This window comes from Somniosus microcephalus, chromosome 10 (assembly GCF_052327205.1).
Source record: "Somniosus microcephalus isolate GS21.2 chromosome 10, FLI_Smic_1.0, whole genome shotgun sequence".
Taxonomy (NCBI): Eukaryota; Metazoa; Chordata; class Chondrichthyes; order Squaliformes; family Somniosidae; genus Somniosus; species Somniosus microcephalus.
The window spans coordinates 145,423,452-145,446,758 of NC_140996.1; the positions used below are offsets into that span (position 1 = coordinate 145,423,452).

The 23,307-nt window shown below is 45.5% G+C and overlaps 1 protein-coding gene across 2 annotated transcripts in view; it reads right to left on the reverse strand.

Annotated features, from left to right (window-relative positions):
* LOC147111730 (MIT domain-containing protein 1-like) overlaps positions 1-13,216 on the reverse strand; it is a 16,823-nt gene extending 3,607 nt beyond the window's left edge. Inside the window, exons 1-6 of one of the 2 annotated variants that reach the window (XM_085998916.1) lie at positions 13,030-13,215; positions 10,630-10,731; positions 7,990-8,126; positions 7,125-7,211; positions 6,049-6,164; positions 1,058-1,118 (exon numbers count right to left, since the gene is read on the reverse strand). In XM_085998916.1, the coding sequence (XP_085855042.1) occupies positions 1,058-1,118; positions 6,049-6,164; positions 7,125-7,211; positions 7,990-8,126; positions 10,630-10,731; positions 13,030-13,174 (648 nt within the window). In that variant the 5' untranslated portion in view covers positions 13,175-13,215. Of the gene's footprint in view, positions 1-1,057; positions 1,119-6,048; positions 6,165-7,124; positions 7,212-7,989; positions 8,127-10,629; positions 10,732-13,029 lie in introns of both variants that reach the window. The other variant, XM_085998917.1, reaches the window with a different exon arrangement.
* Between the last annotated feature and the right edge of the window lie 10,091 nt (positions 13,217-23,307).

Sequence of the window (23,307 nt, forward strand, 5' to 3'; positions counted from 1 at the left end):
GCTCAAAAGCCCGCAAACACTCTGGGCAGCTGTCAGCATGGTGAATGGTATGCGCCATTCCTTCGCCGATGTTTACAAAATCCGGGCCATTCTGTTAGTGTTGACCTCCACTGGCTCCTTGTCCCGCAACACATTGATTTCAAAATCCCGAGGCTTAGAAATCTCTCCCCAGCCTTGCTCCACCTTATGTTGGCAACATCTTCCAGCAATACAGTCCAGCTCCCCGGCCCCCTCCCACAACCTCACATAGTGGTAGAACCTTCAGCAACTATGTCTAGTACATTGGGATACTGTTCTTCAATGCCTGTGGCTTGCTACATCTCTTCATATATTCAAACGTTTCCACAAAACCTTCTTTGACCACAATTTCAGTCACTTCCACCAACTCTCCTCCCTTCTCCTTCTCAGTGTCTGATCCCTCTTGTGAAGGACTTTGGGACATTTCTCTCTATTATGGGTGCCGTATAAATGCAAGTTGTTCCATCCCATATCCAAACAACAACTTGTATTTATATAGTGCCTTTAACGTAGTAAAATGTCCCAAGGCGCATTAAAAGACAAAAACTTTGACAGAGGCATATAAGGAAAACTTGGGGCACGTGACCAAATGCTTGGTCAAAGAGGTAGGTTTTAAGGAGCGTCTTAAAAAGGAGGAAAGAGAGATAGAGGGGCGGAGAGGTTTAGGCAGGGAATTCCAGAGCTTAGGGCCTAGGCAACAGAAGGCACAGCCACTAATGGTTGAATGATTATAATCAGGGATGCTTAAGAGGGTAGAATTAGGGGATCCAGGGTAAAATACAAGAATCCCGAAAGGGTTATGGAAGCATGGTCTTAATTAGTACTGGTAGACACAATCAGTAACATAATGTGCTTCAGATATGGGGTCATTTCTACAGTGTGTTAATTCATCATATACATAGTTGAGCTCAGTAACATGTCACTTTTTCAATATTTCATCAGCATTCTTGTATAAACAAAATAAAAACAATCATTCATTTGGAATTATTTTTTAACAATGGTTTTAATGGTCAGACCCCCCTCTTAACTAGAAACAAACCTGAGTTTTTTTAAAGTAATCTAGTCCTCTTCCAATCTTGATCATCCACCCATTGTTGAATCTGTGACAGATAAAACATTTTACTCACAACTACAAACTCTAGAAAAACATTGTTGCTTTCTGAAAAAGAGGGGGCAATACATAGCAACATAGACTTTCTAATGTTCTCAAAAATATAAAATCTTATACATTCACAATACAACACTTAAAATTTTCTGAACAGAGAACATGGAGGTGAGGTGAGAGTGACAGCCCTTGACATCAAGGCAGCATTTGACCGACTGTGGAATCAAGGAGCCCTAGTAAAACTGAAGTCAATGGGAATCGGGGGGGAAGCTGCTCCACTGGCTGGAGTCATACCTAGCACAAAGGGAGATGGTTGTGGTGGTTGAAGGTCAATCATCACAGCCCCAGGACATCGCTGCAGGTGTTCCTCAGGGCAGTGTCCTAGGCCCAATCATCTTCAGTTGCTTCATCAATGACCTTTCCTCCAACATACAAGGTCATAAATGGGGATGTTCGCTGATGACTGCAGAGTGTTCAGCGCCATTCACAACTCCTCAGATAATGAAGCAGTCCATGCCCGCATGCAACAAGACCTGGATGACGTTCAGGCTTGGGCTGATAAGTGGCAGGTAACATTTGCGCCACAGAAATGCCAGGCAATGACTATCTCCAACAAGCGAGAGTCTAACCACCTCCCCTTGACATTAAATGGCATTACCATCGCCGAATCCCCCACCATCATCAACATCCTGGGGGGGGTCACCATTGAACAGAAACTTAACTGGACCAGCTACAAATACTGTGGCAACAAGAGCAGGTCAGAGGCTAGGTATTCTGCGGTGAGTGTCTCAACTCTAACTCCCCAAAGCCTTTCCACCATCTACAAGGCACAAGTAAGGAGTGTGATGGAATACTCTCCACCTGCCTGGATGAGTGCAGCTCTAACAACACTCAAGAAGTTCGACACCATCCAGGACAAAGCAGCCCACTTGATTGGCACCCCATCCACTCCCTCCACCACCGGTGTACCGTGGCTGCAGTGTGTACCATCTACAAGATGCACTGCAGCAAGTCACCAAGGCTTCTTCGGCAGCACCTCCCAAACCCACGACCTCTACCACCTAGAAGGACAAGGGCAGCAGGCACATGGGAACACCACCACCTCCAAGTCACACACCATCCTGACTTGCAAGTATATCGCCGTTCCTTCATTGTCGCTGGGTCAAAATAAAATCACCTTGTAAAAGAGTGGTTATACTTTACATTTGAAAAAAAATGAATCCAGAAACTTACCAGTAAACTTACCATTCCCATTCTATAGAAGGCATTTTATATAATTTCTATTAGGGAATAAAGAATAAATGCTGTGGAGTTACAGAAATATATTGAATGCATTTCATAAAAGTATATTTCCTAATTTGGGGCATATTTAATTTTGTTAGTCTGTTGCTCATTTCACTTTAAAGGCTTGTGGAGGGAAGAGAAAGAATGGGAGCAACATTGGGGTTAAGTATAGCTACTATCCTGTAAAGTAATGAGAGGTGTACTTAAAAATGTAGAGAAACTGTAGCTAAAGCCAACAAGGTATTGGGTTGTAGTAATAGAACCAAATCAAAGAACACCATTTTGCCACTGCATGGCGGTCAGACCGCATCCAGGGTACTGTGACCAGTTTTAGTTCCCCCCACATGATGGGCGATATTGGAAAAGATGTAGAGGAGAGCTACAATAATGATTGTTAGCTTAAACCTCAGCTACTCGGATAGGCTCGAGGACCTTAGTCTATTTACTTTAGAGCAGCGTTGATTTAGAGATGACCTGATAGAGGTCTTTAATATAATTAAAGGGATGCCTAGCATCCTATTGATAGATTATTCCAGTTTAACAGATTGGGGAGAACCAGGAGACATGAATTCCCAGGGGACATAAATTTAAGTCATGTAAGAGTAGGTATAGACTGGATATTAGGCAGTTCTTCTTTTCCTAGAGAAATGAGTCTCTGGAATACATTGCCAGCTTTTGTGGTGGGTGCTGACTCTCTATGTGCCTTCAAGAGAGAGCTGGACCGGTTCCTGACTGGAGCAGAGATTGCATCATATAAAAAGGTAAGTGTCTTTATAGATAACACTTATAGAATCATAGAATAGTACAGCACAGGAGGCCATTTGGCCCATCAAGTCTGCGCTGGCTCTTTCGAAGAGCAATCCAGTTAGTTCCACTCCCACACTCTTTCCCCATATCCCTACAATTTTTTTCTCCTTTAAGTATTTATCTAATTCCCTTTAAGGTTACTATTGAATCTGTATCCACCATCCTATCAGGCAATACATTCCATATCCTAACCACTCATTGCGTAAAAAGGTTTTCCCTCATGTCGCCTCTGGTTCTTTTGCCAATTACTTAAATCTGTGCCCTCTGGTTATCGACCCTTCAGCCATTGGAAACAGTTTCTCTTTATTTATTCTATCTAAACTCTTCATGATTTTAAACACCTCTATCAAATCTCCTTTTAGCATCCTCTGCTCTAAAGGAGAACAACCCCAGCTTCTCCAGTCTATCCACATAACTGTAATTCCTCATCCCTGGAACCATTCCAGTAAATCTCTCTTGTACCCTCTCCAAAGCCTTCACGTCCTTCCTAAAGTGTGTTGCCCAGAATTGGGCACAATACTCCAGCTGGGGCCTAACTTGTGTTTTATATAACTTCCTGGCTTTTGTACTCTATGCCTCAATTTCTAAAGCCCAGGATCCCATATGCTTTATTAACTGCTTTGTTAACCTGTCCTGCCATCTTCAAAGATTTGTGCACAAGCACCCGAGGTCTCTCTCTTCTTGCACCCCCATTAAAATTGTACCATTTGGCATGTATTGTCTCTCCTCATTCTTCCTACCAAAATGCATCACCTCACACTTTTCTGCATTGGTCCTGGGTTTTTTCCTGTTGTTTTGCCTCTCCTAGGAGATTACATGGCTGCGGGGGTGGATGAGGTGTGAAGGGGGGTGGGGGGGGGGGGGGGGATGGTGAGGGAAGTTAGTGTTCAGCCATGATGATCCAACCATCGTGGTGTGGGGCAGGCTTGATGGACCAGCTGGTCTTTTCCTGCCCATCAATTCTGTATGTTCATAAAATCAAATCCTAGGTTTTACAAATGTTGGTATACAGTAAAAAAAGAGATAATGCCAAACTTATATAAAACATTGATTAGGCTGTAATTAGAATATTGTGGCCTGTTTTGGGGGCCCTACTTTAGGTAGGATGCCAGGATCATGGAAAGGGTGCAGAAAAAATTCACTAAGGTAATACAAGGAATGACAGGCTTTAGTTATGAGAGCAACTGATCGCTATTTCCATTAGAATAAAGGTTAAGAGGAGATCTGGTACAGGTATACAAAAATAATGAAGTATTTTGATTGGTTAGTAAGGAAAGACTATTTCCACTGGTCACTAAATTGGTAAATAGAGGGCATAAATTTAAGATCATCACCAAAAGAATAAAAGGAGGTTAGGAGATTGTTCTTTATTCTTACGCAGAGGATTTGGGCACAGAAAGCCCCAAACAGTGATGGAAACAGATAGCTTTTAAAAGGGAAGTGGATAATTATTTTAAAACATTTTTAAAAGGGCAGTTCTTTCAGAGAGGCTGCACATGTGCAAGAAGCCAAATTATCTCATTTTGTGCTGTAAAATACTAAGGTTCAAAGATTCTAGCATTCCAGTTTGTTAATTTCAGAAAAGTTCCAAGTGCAAATTGCACACAGCATTCAATTAGTAGCCTGTATCAGTTTGTCAGTTTTTTTGGCCAGGAGCATAGAGGGAGCACTACTGCAGACAACGCCAGGTTCCACATGTACGCTGACGACACCCAGCTCTACCTCTATCGGCCCTCCACTGTCTCTAAATTGTCAAACTGCTTGTCCGACATCCAGTACTGGATGAGCAGAAATTTCCTCCAACTAAATATTGTATTCGGCCCCGCCGCAAACTCCGTTCCATAGCCACTGACCTCATCCTTCTCCCTGGCAACTGCATGAGGCTGAACCAGACTGTTCGCAACCATGGTGTCGTATTTGACCCAGAGATGAGCTTCCGACCATATATCCGCACCATCACCAAGACCACCTACTTCCACCTCCATATCATCACCCGACTCTGCCCCTGCCTCAGCTCATCTGCTGCTGAAACCCTCATCCATGCCTTTGTTACCTCTAGACTATTCCAATGCACTCCTGGCCGGCCTCCCATTTCACCCTTCATAAACTCAAGCTCATCCAGAACTCTGCTGCCCATGTCCTAACTTGCACCAAGTCCCGTTCACCCATCACCCCTGTGCTCACTGCCCTACATTGGCTCACAGTTGAGCAATGGCTTGATTTTAAATCTCTCCATGGCCTAGCCCCTCCCTATCTCTGCAATCTCCTCCAGTCCTGCAACCCTCCGAAATATCTGCACTCCTCCAATTCTGGCCTCTTGAGCATCCCCGATTTTAATTGCTCCACTATTGGTGGCCGTACCTTCAGCAGTCAAAGATCTAAGCTCTGGAATTCCCTCCCTAAACCTCACCCACTTTCTACCTCTCTTTCCTCCTTTAAGACGCCCCTTAAAACCTAGCTCTTTGACCAAGCTTGTGGTCATCTGCCCTAATATCTCATGTGGCTTGGTGTCAAATTTTGTTTCATAATGCTCCTGTGAAGCACCTTGGGATGTTTTACTACGTTAAAGATGCTATATAAATGCAAGTTGTTGTTGTTTTTGAAGAAACAGTAAAACCAGAATTTTATTTTGTGTTCGACAATCCTAGAGTCGTGTTAACAGCAGTTTTGGAGGCACGCATGCAGCAAGGCTGCCCCACCATCTTAACTGAAAAATGGGGTATGCCAAGAACAGCAGAACCAAACTCTTCAACAAAAGTTGAATAATGCTAGGTGACAAATTAATAATACTGCAATTTTAAAAAAATGATACAATGATGCTACAAAGAAACTACCTGATTTCTCGGTCATGTATTGAAGAGGAGTGGTTCACCTCCAGGGTTACCCCATAATTCTGTAATGACTGCTTTATCTCTTCAAGGCCACCAGTCTGCTGCAAGTTCCCACCACTCTAAAATGGAACAGGTGTAAAATAGATTAAACAGAAGATTAATTCATACTATACATGTTGTGTCCAATAGTAGTATGACATCAGTACTGTAGCATTAGCATTAGCACTACTGCATGTAAGCTTCCAATAAAGCAGGCTTATTTATAGAATCATTAAGTATGGCATTTCTTCAAGCTATTTTCTCCCTTTTCCCCCAATTATGTCCTTCTGTAGCATTCACTCTCCACAACTGAGGAGGTGGGTGATCTGCTATAAGGTTTCTGTCAATGTCCCTATGAAATCATCTACTAGGTAATGTACAAAAATAGCCCAGAACTCTCCTGCTTTCATATTAGATATGCAAATTAAGTGCAAGTTTTTCAAATGACTGGGCCATGCTTGCAGATCTCTTAGTGACCAGTTAAGGGGAAGACTGGGGAGGGGAAGAGGGCAAGGATGATTACAACATCCTTACCCCAGGGCACATACCAGCTACAGTTAAATCAAGGACAAAATCTGCTCTTAGGTCCTCTGTCAGGGGGTGTGTAGTTCCCACAAATAGAGATAAAAATCCACAGACAATTCTCACTGGTGAAATTTGTTTCCTTCCCCCTTCCCTAGGATATTTCTCTTTGCTCACCACCTCCTCACACCGATACAGCTATGATTGTGAACAGTGGTGTGTGGGATGTAAAAAGATCTCAAATATTTAAATTAACATTTATTCTGTTTGCAAAGAATTTGAGGGAACACGCTCGATGGGCCGAAATGGCCTCTATCTGCACTGTGGGGTTTCTGTGATTCTGTGATCTGTGATTTACACAAACCAGCATTGTTAGCACTCATGTCAGGGACAGTGTTTATGCTCCAACATATTGCAGCACCCTCTAGTTGCAGTTCTTATACTGAATTTATTTCTGGCTTGCAATCAAGACAATGGCTTTTTAACAGTAACATTATGATCCACTGTAAGTTACATACATCATCAAGTGAAGTCAGTAGATGGATAGTTTTCACTTTGCAAGGTCCTTTTACAAGCATCTCACAGAATCTCAAGAAGTTGTATAGCTATAAAATAAAAAGCCACAAAACAGTATGAAGTGTAGTTTTTGAAAATTGTAGTGTTAAATTTGCCTTTCATTAAATTAAAAGTAGTACACTTCAATATTTTAGTTTACTTTTATCTCAACAGATTAATGTTTTGAATAGATTTGGAAAGTATTTAGACTAGGACTGGTATTTCCCAACTCAATAGCCCCCACATCCTTTCACTTATCAGTGGTTCAGATTACACTGAGCCATCACGTTTGGCCCTATAGTCACTTCTGATAAATGGGGTAAAACTGCAGGCTGTAATACAAAACAGCACTTTTCTTAACCCACCTGCACTGAAAATAGTGGCATTTGGCAGATTGTTAGTACAGGTTGAGCGTCCCAAATCCGGAGTTCCGGAATTCGGAATGTTCCGGAATCCGGACTCCAGGACGATTGATGGTAGGGGTCCGGAATCCGTAAAATGTTCTGGAATCCGGACACCCTGAGGGAGGCTTACCAAAAACCGGAACCTGGGCCCAGGCATTTCCGGACTCGGCACGTGTTTCTGATGTCTGAAGTCCGGAAATATCGTAACCTGGGCCCGGTTTTTCCGGACTTTGGACATCAGAAACACGTTCCGAAGTCCGAAAAAAAACAAAAACCGGCTCGGTCTCGGTCCCAAGGTTGCCGGATTTGGGACATTCTACCTGTAAAAGAATGTCAGTATCAGTAATCTTGTCAACAAATTAAGGCATAACCAAGTACACAATGAAGCACTCCATCTCTAATGGTACAGTAGTATACTTATCACCTGATGAACATGCTTGATGTATGGATCCTCCACCCAGACTTCAGTAACAAATGGATCCAAGTATGGTTTGAACAATTTTTCATAACTAAACCCAGTAGCATCTGCTGTAATTTTGATCTGTTCATGATATTTCCCTTCTGAAATACAGAAAATTAGCAAAAGGTTGTACACAAAAAAAATCATAGTTTTTTCTATAACATTTTTAGTTACACACCTAGCACCATAATTGATGCATACGAGTCTTTATATTTTCAAGGAGGTATTCTGCACATACATATTACAACCTCGGCAATAGAATTTAAAAATTCTACTTCACGAAATTAATTTGAAGCAAATACTAAACACACAGGTACACATCAGTTTCACTTTAACATGGTACTTTGGAGGCGTGGATTTTATATGCTAAAACTATTTAGCAACAATCTCACAAAATAAAATGTAATTTCCAAATGTCAGATTGCAATTCTTTATAGCAGTTTCATTTTTAATGTCAATATTTACATTTTTTTATTGTGAAAAAATGTGGAACCTATATATAGCTATCACTTACTACTATTAACTGGACTCTCATTTGCAGGATTCATTGGTTTGTCATCAGGAAGAAATCCATCTTCTTTTGGAAGTGTTAAGAGGTAACAAAGCCTCTAACATTCCCTCAGGTGATTTCTTTTATAAAGACCATTCTACTAGACTAATAATCCAGAGGCCTGGACTAATAATCCAGAGGCCTGGACCAATAATCCAGAGAACATGAGTTCAAATCCCACCATGGCAGTTTGAGAATTTGAATTCAATTAAAAAAAAAAAATCTGGAAATTAAAAAAGCTGGTATCAGTAAAAGCGAATATGAAGCTGTCGTACTGCCATTAAAAAGAAACAATTGGTTCATTAATCTTTAGGAAAGGAAACCTGTTGTCCTTACCTAGTCTGGCCTATATGTGATTCCAGTCCCATACCAATGTAGTTGACTCATAACTGCCCTCTGAAGTGGTCTAGCTCAGTTTTATCAAACAGCTGCAAATAATTTTCCTTTTTTTTGTCCCGTATTAAATTGTTACTTATTTCCTTTGGTAGGAAGAATAAGGAGGCCACATACTCCTTGGAAAATAAGTATCTAAATGGGGTAGAGGAGCAGGAATCTGGGGGTACAGATACACAGATCATGAAAAGTAGCGACGCAGGTTAATGAGGTCATAAGAAAAAGCAAACAAAGCACTGGGGTCCATTTGTAGAGGGATAGAATTGAAAAACAGAGAAGTTATGTTAAACTTGTATAGAACCTCGGTTAAACCTTAGAATACAGTGAACAGTTCTGGTCTCCATATTATAAAAAGGATATAGAGGCACGGGAGAAGGTGCAAAAAAAAAACTTACTAGAATGATACCAGAACTGAGAGGTTATACCTATCATGGAAGATTGAACAGGCTGGGGGGCTCTTTTCTTTAGAACAGACTGAGGAGTGACCCGATAGAGGTTTTCAAAATTATGAACGGGTTTGACAGGGTAGAGGTGGAGAAGATGCGGGTAAGACCAGAACCAGAGGCCATAAATATAAGATAGTCACTAATAAATCCAACAGAGAATTCGGGGAAACTAGAGAGCGGTTAGAATGTGGAACTCACTATCACAGGGAGTAGTTGAGGCGAATAGCATCGATGCATTTAAGGGGAAGTTAGATAATCACAGGAGGGAAAAGGGAATAAAAGGATATGTTGATGGGGTTAGATGAAGAGGGGCGGGAGGAGGTTCATGTGGAGCATAAACACTGGCATGGACTTGTTGGGCCGATTGTATTTACAGCACAGAAACAGGCCAATGTACTTTCTCTGCCACCTGAGCAGGCAGCCAACCTGTTCCTGACCTCTCGCAACACCAGTCTTATGCTGTATGAGACAAACCCAAGGTGACTTCATTGACTTTTTTTTTACTCCCTGTGGAAAGCAAATAACCTCTGCTCAACACCACACTAAACACTAATCCATCATTCAGTGCGTTGGAATTGTGGGCAAAAACCCTCCACCTAGCATTGTGCAACAAAGTGAACCAGAACAACGCACTGCACCATCCAGGTGTAACACTTTTTTTCTCTTTTCCTTATTCCACCCCCCTCCACAAATCTCTTTGAAGGGGGTAATTCATGTCAGCATTCAGTTCCATGGGGCTGGCAGCTGCCCAGTACCACAATGAAGCATCCAATCTTCACGTGTGAGCCTAGACAGTGATTGTTAACAATGTATCTGGCAGTGGGAACACATCACAGCTGAGGCCAATCGTATCCTTGACATAAAAACCATGTGCTTTTTCCATGAGGAATGGAGAACCTGGCTGCCAGTTTTTCCCCCTCTCACTAATCAGGGGACCCTGAATCCAATTGTAGTTCGTCTCTTCCCCAGATGAGATCAGTTAATTCAGCACAGACCAGGAATCGAATAAAGGATTTTCCTGGTCTGTATGGCTCAGTACTATACTAAACAATTAATTGCCTATTCTAACTTATGAAGCATTTGAAACATTTACAATTTGATGAACAGAAAATGTAGTCTACAAATCATTACATCTGACATACAACAAAATATCCCGAATGTGGGACATGTAAAATGTTACTACATTTACAAAATATCTTCTTTCAGCTTAGTTACCTTCTTTCAGCTTATTCAGCTGCATTTTAATTTTTTCTGCTCGATCCATGTAGTTCCTAATTTTCTGTCGATAGTAGACTTTTTTGGTGTCATCTTTTGTAGCTATTAAAACAAATAAAATTCCTTAATTAGCCTGCCAGTTTTTTTATATAGCATAGTTGTGTATCCAACATTCTTTCTTCCTGCCCTTTCTTGAAGTCATTGACTCATGCTAGGATATGGTACGTGGGTTTTGTTGCCCTCTGGTACCTCACCCAAGTGGCCATTTTTCATTGATAGTTGGAAGGCCGATGACCATGTGGAGGGGGCATCATATCTGAGGCCACTCTTGTCCTTAAACATGGATTTCCCGGAACGGGGTCACCATTATAATTATCCGGAGCTAGAACGGTGGCTGCTATTCCCCTTCCAAGCCCAGGGATGCTGCAGTCAATTGTTGTACAGCACAAATTGGAGTTCAAACCCAGGACTTTCCAGGTTTATATGGTTCAGTATCACAGCTAGGATGGATTTACCCAATGAACAATCAGAGCAACAATGATGAACGGTGGTACCAACATTATTTTGTAACTGAAATATAATGTGCATGAATAACATGATCTCACCATCACCAGGAGTCACAGAATCACAGAAACCCCACAGTGCAGATAGAGGCCATTTCGGCCCATCGAGCCTGCACCGACACATATCCCACCTGATCCCCGTAACCCCTACACCAACACATATCCCACCCTATCCCCGTAACCCCACGTATTTAATCCCCCTAACACTACGGGTCAATTTATCATAGCCAATCAACCTAACCCGCACATTTTTGGACTGTGGGAGGAAACCGGAGCACCCGGAGGAAACCCACGCAAACACGGGGAGAATGTGCAAACTCCACACAGACAGTCACCCGAGGCCGGATTCGAACCCGGGTCCCTGGCGCTGTGAGGCAACAGTGCTAACCACTATGCCACCGTGCTGCCAAAATAAATATTTTAATAGCGTTTATATTGTACAAATGTGATAAATAGAGTAAGAGAGTTATGAACAGCAGAGTAGAGGAAAATAATTCAAGTATTGAGGTCAGAAGCATGTAACCTACTTGTCCTTTGGATTATTTTTCCTGAAGTCCCACATCACACTGTTCTCCGGTTAGTCTACATGTGTTCACTTCACTTAGCTAGTGTGATACAATATTTTACGAAAGCAAATACATGTTTTTCATAACCATGTAACAACAAGCATAAAAAGTATCTACATTTACAATAAAGCATTAAGCAAATAATGTTCTTGACTTTTGAGATCAAAGTTTTGGCTAAGTAACTTATATAACATAATAGTTATCGTCAGACATGGAGACTTTTTCATGTGGTCCACCCAGAGATTCAGTGATAGAAACATAGAAGCTAGGAGTAGGCCATTCGGCCCTTCGAGCCTGCGCCGCCATTCAACGAGATCATGGCTGATCATCCAAACCCTAGCACCCGGTTCCTACACAGACAGCCATCCCACCCAAGCCCTATCCCCGTAACCCCACGTATTTAATCCCCCCCAACATTAAGGGCCAATTTTTATCATGGCCAATCAACCTAACCCGCACATCTTTGGACTGTGGGAGGAAACCGGAGCACCCGGAGGAAACCCACGCAAACACGGGGAGAATGTGCAAACGCCACAGACAGTCACCCGAGGCCGGATTTGAACCTGGGTCCCTGACGCTGTGAGGCAACAGTGCTAACCAAAGTGATGCATGATTCCCACAGCCATGTAAAATACACAAGGCTTTGTAGTCTGAGGGTCAACTGCCAGTGGATCACAAATCACCAAGTGTGCTTTCAACACACACACACACACACACACACACACATATATATTTTTCTGCTGAAGATATTGACCTTTGCTGAAATACTCTTCCACAGACACGGTCAGCATTCTGATACCTGTGAGAGTCCAGAATGAGAGTGTTGGCAGACATTTCAACCACAGAGGGCATCAAAGTTGAATTCTCACTGACATCCACATATGCACTTTCCAGCAGGGCTCACCAGGGAGTAATCAGAAGCAGAACGTTGGGGTGATATGTTTCCTTCCCTAGTCCATGGAAGCTGGGACAACTGTATTACTCATTCTTTATATTAGTTTTATTTTAATTTTATGTTATCCCTGATGAGTCACCTAATTCAGCGGAGACCGGGAATTGGATCTGGCATCTTCCATTCTGTATGACTCAGTAACACAACATGTGCATTTACCCACTCAAACATTGGAGGAGCTTAACGTGTTATTTGTTAAAGCTATGGGGAAAGAATGGTTGATTTTTGAATGTTCCAGAGATCCTGATAGTTCAAAAATGTGGTTGCTGGATCTAATTTCTAAAATAAATCACTGAGGAAATGTTAGAGGCTTTGTTACCTTTTAACACTTCCAAAAGAAGATGGATTCCTTCCTGATAACAAACCAACGAATCCTGCAAACGGGAGTCGTTGTCTAACTCAACCGCTCTCTTCAGCACAGTCACAGCCGAGTTCTCCATTCCTGTCAGCACACTCTGAGACATTGTAGCAGAATCTATAAATAATAGTTAACACAACCTTATATAGCGTCTTTAATGTAGAAAAATGTCCCATTGCACTTTAGAGGTGAAAAATTAAGACAAACAGGCACCAAACCCTGGCTGGACAGTTAGAATAAAAGACCAAATGTTTGATGACAAAGACAGGTCTAAAATCAGAAAACCTATTATTAAGAAGGTTTTTGAAGCTGGAAACAGAAGAAGAGATGTGAAGATGTTTAGGGAGGAGTTCCAAAAATCATAGCTGAGGCAACTGAAGGCTCTGCCGCTCACGGTAGGAAGAGAAGGTTGCTGAGGCTGGGTGGGCTAAGCCGTGGAAGAATTTGAAGTGGAGAACAAGGATTTTAAATTCAGTGCACTGGGGATGGGAGGCAGTATAGGTCAGCGAGGATGAGGATGGTAGGCAGATGGGACTTAGTGCAGGACAGGACACAGGCACCTGAGTTTTGGATATGTTGGAGTTTGTAGAGGGTGGAAGATAGAAAGCTGGCAACAAAGACATTGTAGAAATCCAGTCCAGAGATAACAAAAGTATGGTGAGATGAGATAGGGGTGGAGGTGGGAATAAGCATCTTGGTTATAGATAGGATTTCGATTTTGAAGCTCCGGTTTAAAAAAGGATGCCACGATTTTGCAAGGCCTGATTCAACCTGACCTCATAGCCGGGGAGTGGGGTAGAGTCAGTGGCAAAGAAGCAGAGTTTATGGCTTTGTTCTTCTTGATGTTCAGCTGAGAGTCTAACAAAACAGAAGCGATTGTGGGGTCGAGTGAAGTAAGGGTCAATTAGAACTGGATGTTAGCATTCATATGGAAGCTAAACCCATGCCTGTGGATGATGTCATGGAGGAGCAGAAGCTTAATAAGAGGGCACCAAGGATACATCCTTGGGGAACTCCAGAGGTGAATATAAGGGCAGGAAGAGAAGCCATTACTGGAGATGTGTAGACTGGGTTAGAACAGCTAGGTGTGGAACCACTGAGGAGAAGTTGAGAATAAGCAATAAAGGAGACTGGCATGGTCCATCATATCAAACGCTGTAGAGATCAAGGATGATGAGGAGGATTAATGCATCATGGTCACAGTCATAGGATGTCTATTGCAACTTTGACCATGCTGGTGCAATAAAGAAGGCAGAAGCAAGACTTAAAGCATCAAACCAAGAGTTTTGTAAGACATGACCATACAGCTAGGAGTCAATGATATGTTCAAGGACCTTAGAAAGGAAAGGGCAATTAAAGATGGGGTGGTAGTTGGTAGGATCAGGTTAAGGGTGGGCATTCTTGAGGAGCTTGGCCACCAATTGTGGGTGAAAGGAGCAGGGAATGCACAAGATGCCAGAGTTAAAAGAAAGAGTTCAAGGGTGGGTTGCCGGGCTGTAGGAGATTATAGATATAGGGAGACGCGAGACCATAAAATGATTTAAACACAAAGTGGTTTATTTGTGATAGAGAGTATATGGGGTTGGAAACATATCTCAGGGCCAGGGTTGAACAGGACGGTGAGATTGTGAACAGTTGGTTCAGCTTGAATGGGGAGGGGAATGTAATCGGTAGCAGGAGTATGGCATTTGTGGTGGGGGATGAAAGCGATTGCTTCGGTCTTATCAATTCTCAACTGGAGGACAAAGTCTGACAGCACATAAGCAGTAGATAGATCGGCACAGGTCATGGAGAGGTAGAACTGGGTGTTGTCAGCATACATATGGAAGCTGACCCCATGTCTTTGGATGATGTTGCCAAGGGACAGCATGTAGATGAGGAATTGGAACAGACCAAAGATAAATCCTTGGGGTCTTCAATGGCAATGGTGTGAAAATGGGAAGGAAAGCCATTGCTGGACATTCCCTGGCTACGATTGGATAGGTAAGGGTGGAACCAACAGAGGGTAGTCCCACTGAACTGGACAAAGGAGGAGAATGGTATGGTTGACCATGTCAAAGGCTGCAGAGAGGTCAAGAAGGACAAGGAGGGTTAATGCACCATGGTCACAGTCAGAGGATATTGTTTGTGACTTTGATTTGAGCATTTTGGTGCTGTGGTAGGGGTGAAAATCTGATTGGAGATTTAAACAGGAGGTTCATAGAAACTTACGGCACAGGAGGCCGCCATTCGGCCCATTGTGTCCGTGCCAGCCGAAAAAGAGCTATCCAGCCTAATCCCACTTTCTAGCTCTTGGTCCGTAGTCCTGTATGTTGTGGCACTTCAAGTCCATATCCAAGTACTTTTTTTGCTGAGGGTCTCTGCTTCTACCACCCTTTCAGGCAGTGAGTTCCAGACCCCCACCACCCTCTGGGTGAAAAAAGTTCTCAACTCCCTGCTAATCCTTCTACCAATTACTTTAAATCTATGGCCCCTGGTTATTGACCTCTCTGCTAAGGGAAATAGGTCTTTCCTATCCACTCTACCTAGGCACCTCATAGGTTTATACACCTCAATTAAATCTCTCCTCAGCCTCCTCTGTTCAAAAGAAACCCAGCGTATCCAATCTTTCCTCATAGCTAAAATTCTGCAGTCCTGGCAACATCCTTGTAAATCTCCTCTGTACCCTCGAGTGCAATCACATCTTTCCTGTAGTGTGGTGACTAGAACTGTACGCAGTACTCTAGCTGTGGCCTAACTAGTGTTTTATACAGTTCTAGCATAACTTCCCTGCTCTTATATTCTATGCCTCAGCTAAAAAAGGATAGTATCCCGTATGCCTTCTTAACCACCTTATCCACCTGTCCTGCTAACTTCAGGGATCTGTGGACATGCACTCCAAGGTCCCTATATTCCCCTACCCTTCTCAGTATCCTACCATTTATTGTGTATTCCCTTGCCTTGTTAGCCCTCCCCAAATGCATTACCTCACACTTCTCCGGATTGAATTCCAATCTCTCGATTGAATTCCATCAATTCCAGGTTGCAGGAAAGATGGGCACAGATTTGGGAGTTGACAACACGTTAAAGGATTTTGGAAAGGAAAGGGAGATTGGAGATGGGGCAGTAGGTTTCAAGGACAAAGAGGTTTTGTGTGTTTTTTTTTAATAAAAGAGGGGGGGGCAGGGGCTGATGACGGTAGTTTTGAAAGGGAGGGCGGCAGTACCCGAGGAGAGGGAATCATTTACAATGTTAGCCAACATGGGGGTCAGGAGAGAAGAGTTTGGTGGTCAGCAGCAATGTTCCCTCGAAGCTGTGCTGCCGCGCAGCTGACTGCCGGTCCCGCGCAGCCCGGTAAGTCTCATGGATGAGATGAGCTCAGAACGGACATTGTATTTGTTTCACTATTCAAAAGATTCCTAGAAGTAATATCATAGCATTATTAAAATTTATGAGCAAATTTAAACTAACTTTTGTGGTTTTTGTGTCTCTGTACAAACAGCTCTAACCTTTAATCAATAGTTATTCTGTCTCTCTAACCTCTGTAATCTCTCTTAAACCTCTTTCTATACTGACTTGCTGTCTCTCTTAACCTTCTCTTCAGTTATTCGGTCTGTAACCTCTCTCAAGAAATCAAACAGGTAATTCAGAAGGAACTTCTTTACCCAGAGTGGTGAGAATGTGGAACTCGCTACCACGGAGTGGTTGGAGCGAATAGTATAGATGCATTTAAGGGGAGGCTAGATATGCATATGAGGGAGAAGGGAATAGAGGGTTAGGTTGATAGATTTAGATGAGGAAAGACGGGAGGAGATCGAGTGGAGCATAAACGCCAGCCTGGCCTGGTTGGGCCGAAAGGCCTGTTTCTGTGCTGTATATCCTACTAGCTGAAGTGCCTGGCGGTGCCGAGGCTTTTTCGAGGGAATGTTGTTGTTGGAAGAGAGAGAGCGAGCGACCGGGGGGAGGAGAGCGAGCGACCGGGGGGAGGAGAGCGAGCGACCGGGGGGAGGAGAGCGAGCGACCGGGGAGAAGAGAGAGAGGGGGGGGGGGGAAGAGGGGGAGGGGTGGGGGGGGGAGGGCGGGGGGGGAGGGAGGAAGGGAGGGAGGAGGGGGAAGGGAGGGAGGGGAAGTGCGGGGGGAGGGGGAGGGAGGGAGGGGGAGGGCGGGGAAGGGAGGGCGGAAGGGGGGGGGGAAGGGAGGGGGGGAAGGGAGGGCAGGGAGGGGAAGAGGGGAAAAGGGAGGGCGGGTGGGCGCCCCCCCCCACCCCCCCCCCCCCCCCCCGAGGTGAAGACCGCCGATTGCGCGCGCAGCAGGAGCGGAGACGCAGCATCTCTCTCGGCCGGTGGGCCCGGTTGCCAGGGCAACCGTGACGCTGACCAAGCCAGAGAGAGAGACGCCGCGTCTCAGCTGCTCCTGCTGCGCGCGCGGCAGCACCCCCCCCACCCCACCCCCGAGGGTCGCGGCCCCCCCCCCCCCCCAGGTGAAGACCGCCGATTGCGGCTGTGCGAGACGTCCGGCGAGCCCGGTTGCCAGGGTAACGCTGGACGCTCAGCAAGCCCCGCCCCCCGGCCGAGCCAGAGACGTCTCAGCTCCTGCTGCGCGCGCACCCTAGCGGCGCTGGGCTGAGGCTCGGCCCTCCAGCCTTCGAGTGGGGCCGGGAGGTGCCTAGCTCGGGCGTGGGTGCGGAGGAGACGCCGAGGCTTCTAGGCCTACCTGGAAAAACGGGAAAGGTAGGAAAATTAATGAGATTAGATAAGTTAATTACTTTCTAAATCATTTTTTTTAAAAACAATTATGTGTTTTAAAAGCAACGTTTTTTTTTTTAAGACGCAGAAAGCGGGAAAAAGAAAGGAAAAGTTTGGAATCAAGATGGCGGCGACTCACCTCGGTTCAGAACGATAAAGCCCAGCCACACGCGCACCGATTGGCCCGGCGGCACACGCCAGCAACCCGGCGTACGATTGGTCGAGCTCGAGGTCACTCTGTCGCTAATGAGCGGATAATGAGATGCTAATGAGCGGATAATGAGATGCTAATGAGCGGAACGTTGAAGGTTTTTGGGATACCGCGGGCGGGATTTTAGCCTGGCCGAAACGTAAATACGCTTAAAACCGTCTCGGAAGCGTAAGCTTTCTTTGGAGGTAACGCGCGCGTAGGTACGCCCTGTAACTTTCGAGTGCATACCCATAAGCACACGCGATGACAGACAGATAGACAGACAGAATGACAGACAGAATGACAGAAGTACCGATTTATATATATATATACTAGCTGGGGGAGCCCGGCGGTGCCGAGGCTTTCTCGAGGGCATGTTGTTGTTGGAAGAGAGAGAGAGGGAGGGACTGGGGGGAAGAGAGAGAGGGAAGGAGAGAGAGAGAGAGAGGGAATGAGAGAGAGGGAAGGAGAGAGAGAGGGAAGGAGAGAGAGAGGGAAGGAGAGAGAGAGAGAGAGGGGGAAGGAGAGAGAGAGAGATGGAAGGAAAGAGAGAGAGATGGAAGGAGAGAGAGAGAGAGAGAGGGAAGGAGAGAGAGGGAAGGAGAAAGAGAGGGAAGGAGAGAGAGACAGAGGGAGGGAAGGAGAGAGAGATTGGGAGTGAGAGAGAGAGAGAGAGAGAGAGATTGGGAGTGTGAGAGAGATTGGGAGTGAGAGAGAGAGATTGGGAGTGAGAGAGAGAGAGATTGGGAGTGAGAGAGAGAGAGATTGGGAGTGAGAGAGAGAGAGAGATTGGGAGTGTGAGAGAGATTGGGAGTGAGAGAGAGATTGGGAGTGTGAGAGAGAGAGATTGGGAGTGTGAGAGAGAGAGAGAGAGATTGGGAGTGTGAGAGAGAGAGATTGGGAATGTGAGAGAGAGAGAGAGAGAGACTGGGAGTGTGAGAGAGAGAGATTGGGAGTGTGAGAGAGAGAGATTGGGAGTGAGAGAGAGAGACTGGGAGTGTGAGAGAGAGAGATTGGGAATGTGAGAGAGAGAGAGAGACTGGGAGTGTGAGAGAGAGAGATTGGGAGTGTGAGAGAGAGAGATTGGGAGTGAGAGAGAGAGAGACTGGGAGTGTGAGAGAGAGATTGGGAGTGTGAGAGAGAGAGAGATTGGGAGTGTGAGAGAGAGAGAGATTGGGAGTGTGAGAGAGAGAGAGAGAGAGAGAGAGATTGGGAGTGTGTGAGAGAGAGAGATTGGGAGTGTGAGAGAGAGAGACTGGGAGTGTGAGAGAGAGAGACTGGGAGTGTGAGAGAGAGAGACTGGGAGTGTGAGAGAGAGAGACTGGGAGTGTGAGAGAGAGAGACTGGGAGTGTGAGAGAGAGAGACTGGGAGTGTGAGAGAGAGAGACTGGGAGTGTGAGAGAGAGAGACTGGGAGTGTGAGAGAGAGAGATTGGGAGTGTGTGTGAGAGAGAGATTGGGAGTGTGAGAGAGAGAGATTGGGTGTGTGAGAGAGAGAGATTGGGAGTGAGAGAGAGAGAGACTGGGAGTGTGAGAGAGAGAGACTGGGAGTGTGAGAGAGAGAGACTGGGAGTGTGAGAGAGAGAGACTGGGAGTGTGAGAGAGAGAGACTGGGAGTGTGAGAGAGAGAGACTGGGAGTGTGAGAGAGAGAGACTGGGAGTGTGAGAGAGAGAGACTGGGAGTGTGAGAGAGAGAGACTGGGAGTGTGAGAGAGAGAGACTGGGAGTGTGAGAGAGAGAGACTGGGAGTGTGAGAGAGAGAGACTGGGAGTGTGAGAGAGAGAGACTGGGAGTGTGAGAGAGAGAGACTGGGAGTGTGAGAGAGAGAGACTGGGAGTGTGAGAGAGAGAGACTGGGAGTGTGAGAGAGAGAGACTGGGAGTGTGAGAGAGAGAGACTGGGAGTGTGAGAGAGAGAGACTGGGAGTGTGAGAGAGAGAGACTGGGAGTGTGAGAGAGAGATTGGGAGTGAGAGAGAGAGAGAGACTGGGAGTGTGAGAGAGAGAGAGATTGGGAGTGTGTGAGAGAGAGAGATTGGGAGTGTGAGAGAGAGAGATTGGGAGTGTGTGAGAGAGAGATTGGGAGTGTGAGAGAGAGATTGGGAGTGTGAGAGAGAGATTGGGAGTGTGAGAGAGAGATTGGGAGTGTGAGAGAGAGATTGGGAGTGTGAGAGAGAGATTGGGAGTGTGAGAGAGAGATTGGGAGTGTGAGAGAGAGATTGGGAGTGTGAGAGAGAGATTGGGAGTGTGAGAGAGAGATTGGGAGTGTGAGAGAGAGATTGGGAGTGTGAGAGAGAGATTGGGAGTGTGAGAGAGAGATTGGGAGTGTGAGAGAGAGATTGGGAGTGTGAGAGAGAGATTGGGAGTGTGAGAGAGAGATTGGGAGTGTGAGAGAGAGATTGGGAGTGTGAGAGAGAGATTGGGAGTGTGAGAGAGAGATTGGGAGTGTGAGAGAGAGAGAGATTGGGTGTGTGAGAAAGAGAGAGATTGGGAGTGTGAGAGAGAGAGATTGGGAGTGTGAGAGAGAGAGATTGGGTGTGTGAGAAAGAGAGAGATTGGGAGTGTGTGAGAGAGAGAGACTGGGAGTGTGAGAGAGATTGGGAGTGTGAGAGAGATTGGGAGTGTGAGAGAGAGAGATTGGGAGTGTGTGAGAGAGAGAGATTGGGAGTGTGTGAGAGAGATTGGGAGTGTGAGAGAGAGATTGGGAGTGTGAGAGAGAGATTGGGAGTGTGAGAGAGAGATTGGGAGTGTGAGAGAGAGATTGGGAGTGTGAGAGAGAGATTGGGAGTGTGAGAGAGAGAGATTGGGAGTGTGTGTGAGAGAGAGATTGGGAGTGTGTGAGAGAGAGATTGGGAGTGTGTGAGAGAGATTGGGAGTGTGAGAGAGAGATTGGGAGTGTGAGAGAGAGATTGGGAGTGTGAGAGAGAGATTGGGAGTGTGAGAGAGAGATTGGGAGTGTGAGAGAGAGATTGGGAGTGTGAGAGAGAGATTGGGAGTGTGAGAGAGAGATTGGGAGTGTGAGAGAGAGATTGGGAGTGTGAGAGAGAGATTGGGAGTGTGAGAGAGAGATTGGGAGTGTGAGAGAGAGATTGGGAGTGTGAGAGAGAGATTGGGAGTGTGAGAGAGAGATTGGGAGTGTGAGAGAGAGATTGGGAGTGTGAGAGAGAGATTGGGAGTGTGAGAGAGAGATTGGGAGTGTGAGAGAGAGATTGGGAGTGTGAGAGAGAGATTGGGAGTGTGAGAGAGAGATTGGGAGTGTGAGAGAGAGATTGGGAGTGTGAGAGAGATTGGGTGTGTGAGAAAGAGAGAGATTGGGAGTGTGTGAGAGAGAGAGACTGGGAGTGTGAGAGAGATTGGGAGTGTGAGAGAGATTGGGAATGTGTGAGAGAGAGAGATTGGGAGTGTGAGAGAGAGAGAGAGAGAGATTAGGAGTGTGTGAGAGAGAGAGAGATTGGGAGTGTGAGAGAGAGAGATTGGGAGTGAGAGAGAGAGATTGGGAGTGTGAGAGAGAGAGAGATTGGGAGTCTGAGAGAGAGAGATTGGGAGTCTGAGAGAGAGAGATTGGGAGTGAGAGAGAGAGAGACTGGGAGTGAGAGAGAGAGAGATTGGGAATGTGTGAGAGAGAGAGAGATTGGGAGTGTGAGAGAGAGAGATTGGGAGTGTGAGAGAGAGAGACTGGGGGGGGAGATAGAGAGAGAGAGAGATTGGGAGTGAGAGAGAGAGAGATTGGGAGTGTGAGAGACAGAGATTGGGAGTGTGAGAGAGAGACTGGGAGTGTGAAAGAGAGAGATTGGGAGTGTGAGAGAGAGAGAGAGAGAGAGAGACTGGGGAGAGAAAACTATGGAGGCCGTAGAAAGGCTCAGCAGGCAACACAAAACTCCTAAGGTCCAAAAACCTGATGACACAAAAACACACACAAGGACACAGAACCCGTCGGATGCAACCCCACACGAGAACACATCAAAAGCCCCAAACCCCGCTCTTGCCACACAGTCTATCCCAGAAACCCAGCCAACAACCAGCCCTCAGTCGAGCCATGCCAAGACTACGGCTACCCAGTCCCCTCACACAGGAACACAAAAACCATCAGATACCCCCCCAAACGAGGACACACCGAAAGCCTCAAACCCTGCTCCTGCCACACAACATATCCCAGAAACCCAGCCAACAACCAGCCATCAGTCGAGTCTTGCCAAGACTACTGTTACCCAGTCTGAAAAACCAGCCCCTCAGGCAGTCCTGCTGACCGACTCCAACGGAAAGTTTCTGGACCCCCAGAGGCTGTTCCCAGGCCATCAAGTCCTGAAAAAATGGTGCAGCAACACAGACCAAGCAATGAAGATCCTGAACAAAGAATCCCTTGGTAGCCCCAAATGGATTGTGATCCACACAGGCACGAACGACCTACGCACACTACGGGGAGACACTGCTAGGGCAATGAGCAAGATGGCGGAAAAGGCCAGCAGGGAATTCCCCGAGACACAGATCGTGATCTCCACACTACTGCCCAGAAAGGACACCCCAGCCCATATAATCCACAACGCCAACAGGGAAATCGACAAGAGATGTTCTGTCCTCCCCAACGTCTACCTGGCCCATCATCCAAACATCAACACAAGGGACCTCTATGACGAAATACATCTACTCAAACAGCGGATGTGGGTCTTCGCAAAAAACCTCAAACACTGCCAAAAGACGCAGCCGTCCCACCCCCTCTACCATTGGGAGCCCTAACCCAAACAGGACCACCAATGCACCCCACCCCCCTATACAAAACCAACAACAGAACCGTGCTTTTATACCTGACCCAAGACCCCCCTCTAGACCACAGACTATAGACCAAGAACTGAGAAAGATCATGACGATGATGAACAGCCTGATAGAAAGCCGGAGAGGAATGCACTAAATTATTAATATTGTTATTTATCATTATCATTATTGTTATCTTATCAGTATTATTACTATTATTAGATAGCTATATGTGCATGCCTCATGAAATTTATACTAAATCATCATTTAGCATTATAGAAATTAGTGTTTCCACACTCATCCCACAAAATAGGTCCATTTTATTTCGTTTTTTTTGAACTATATAAATGCGTTCTTTCCACATAAGCTGCTGGAATATCCAGGGCCTCCGCTCCTCAACTTTTGGGATGAAGAGTACAGACCCTGAATTCCTAAAAGCTATAAAAGACATTGATATAATTGTGTTAACAGAAACATGGTGCCAAAAGGACGTGCCGACCCACTGTCCTCCAATGTACCATGAAATCATTGTGCCCTCAGTAAAGAACACTAAAACACGCAAGGGCAGAACCTCCGGGGG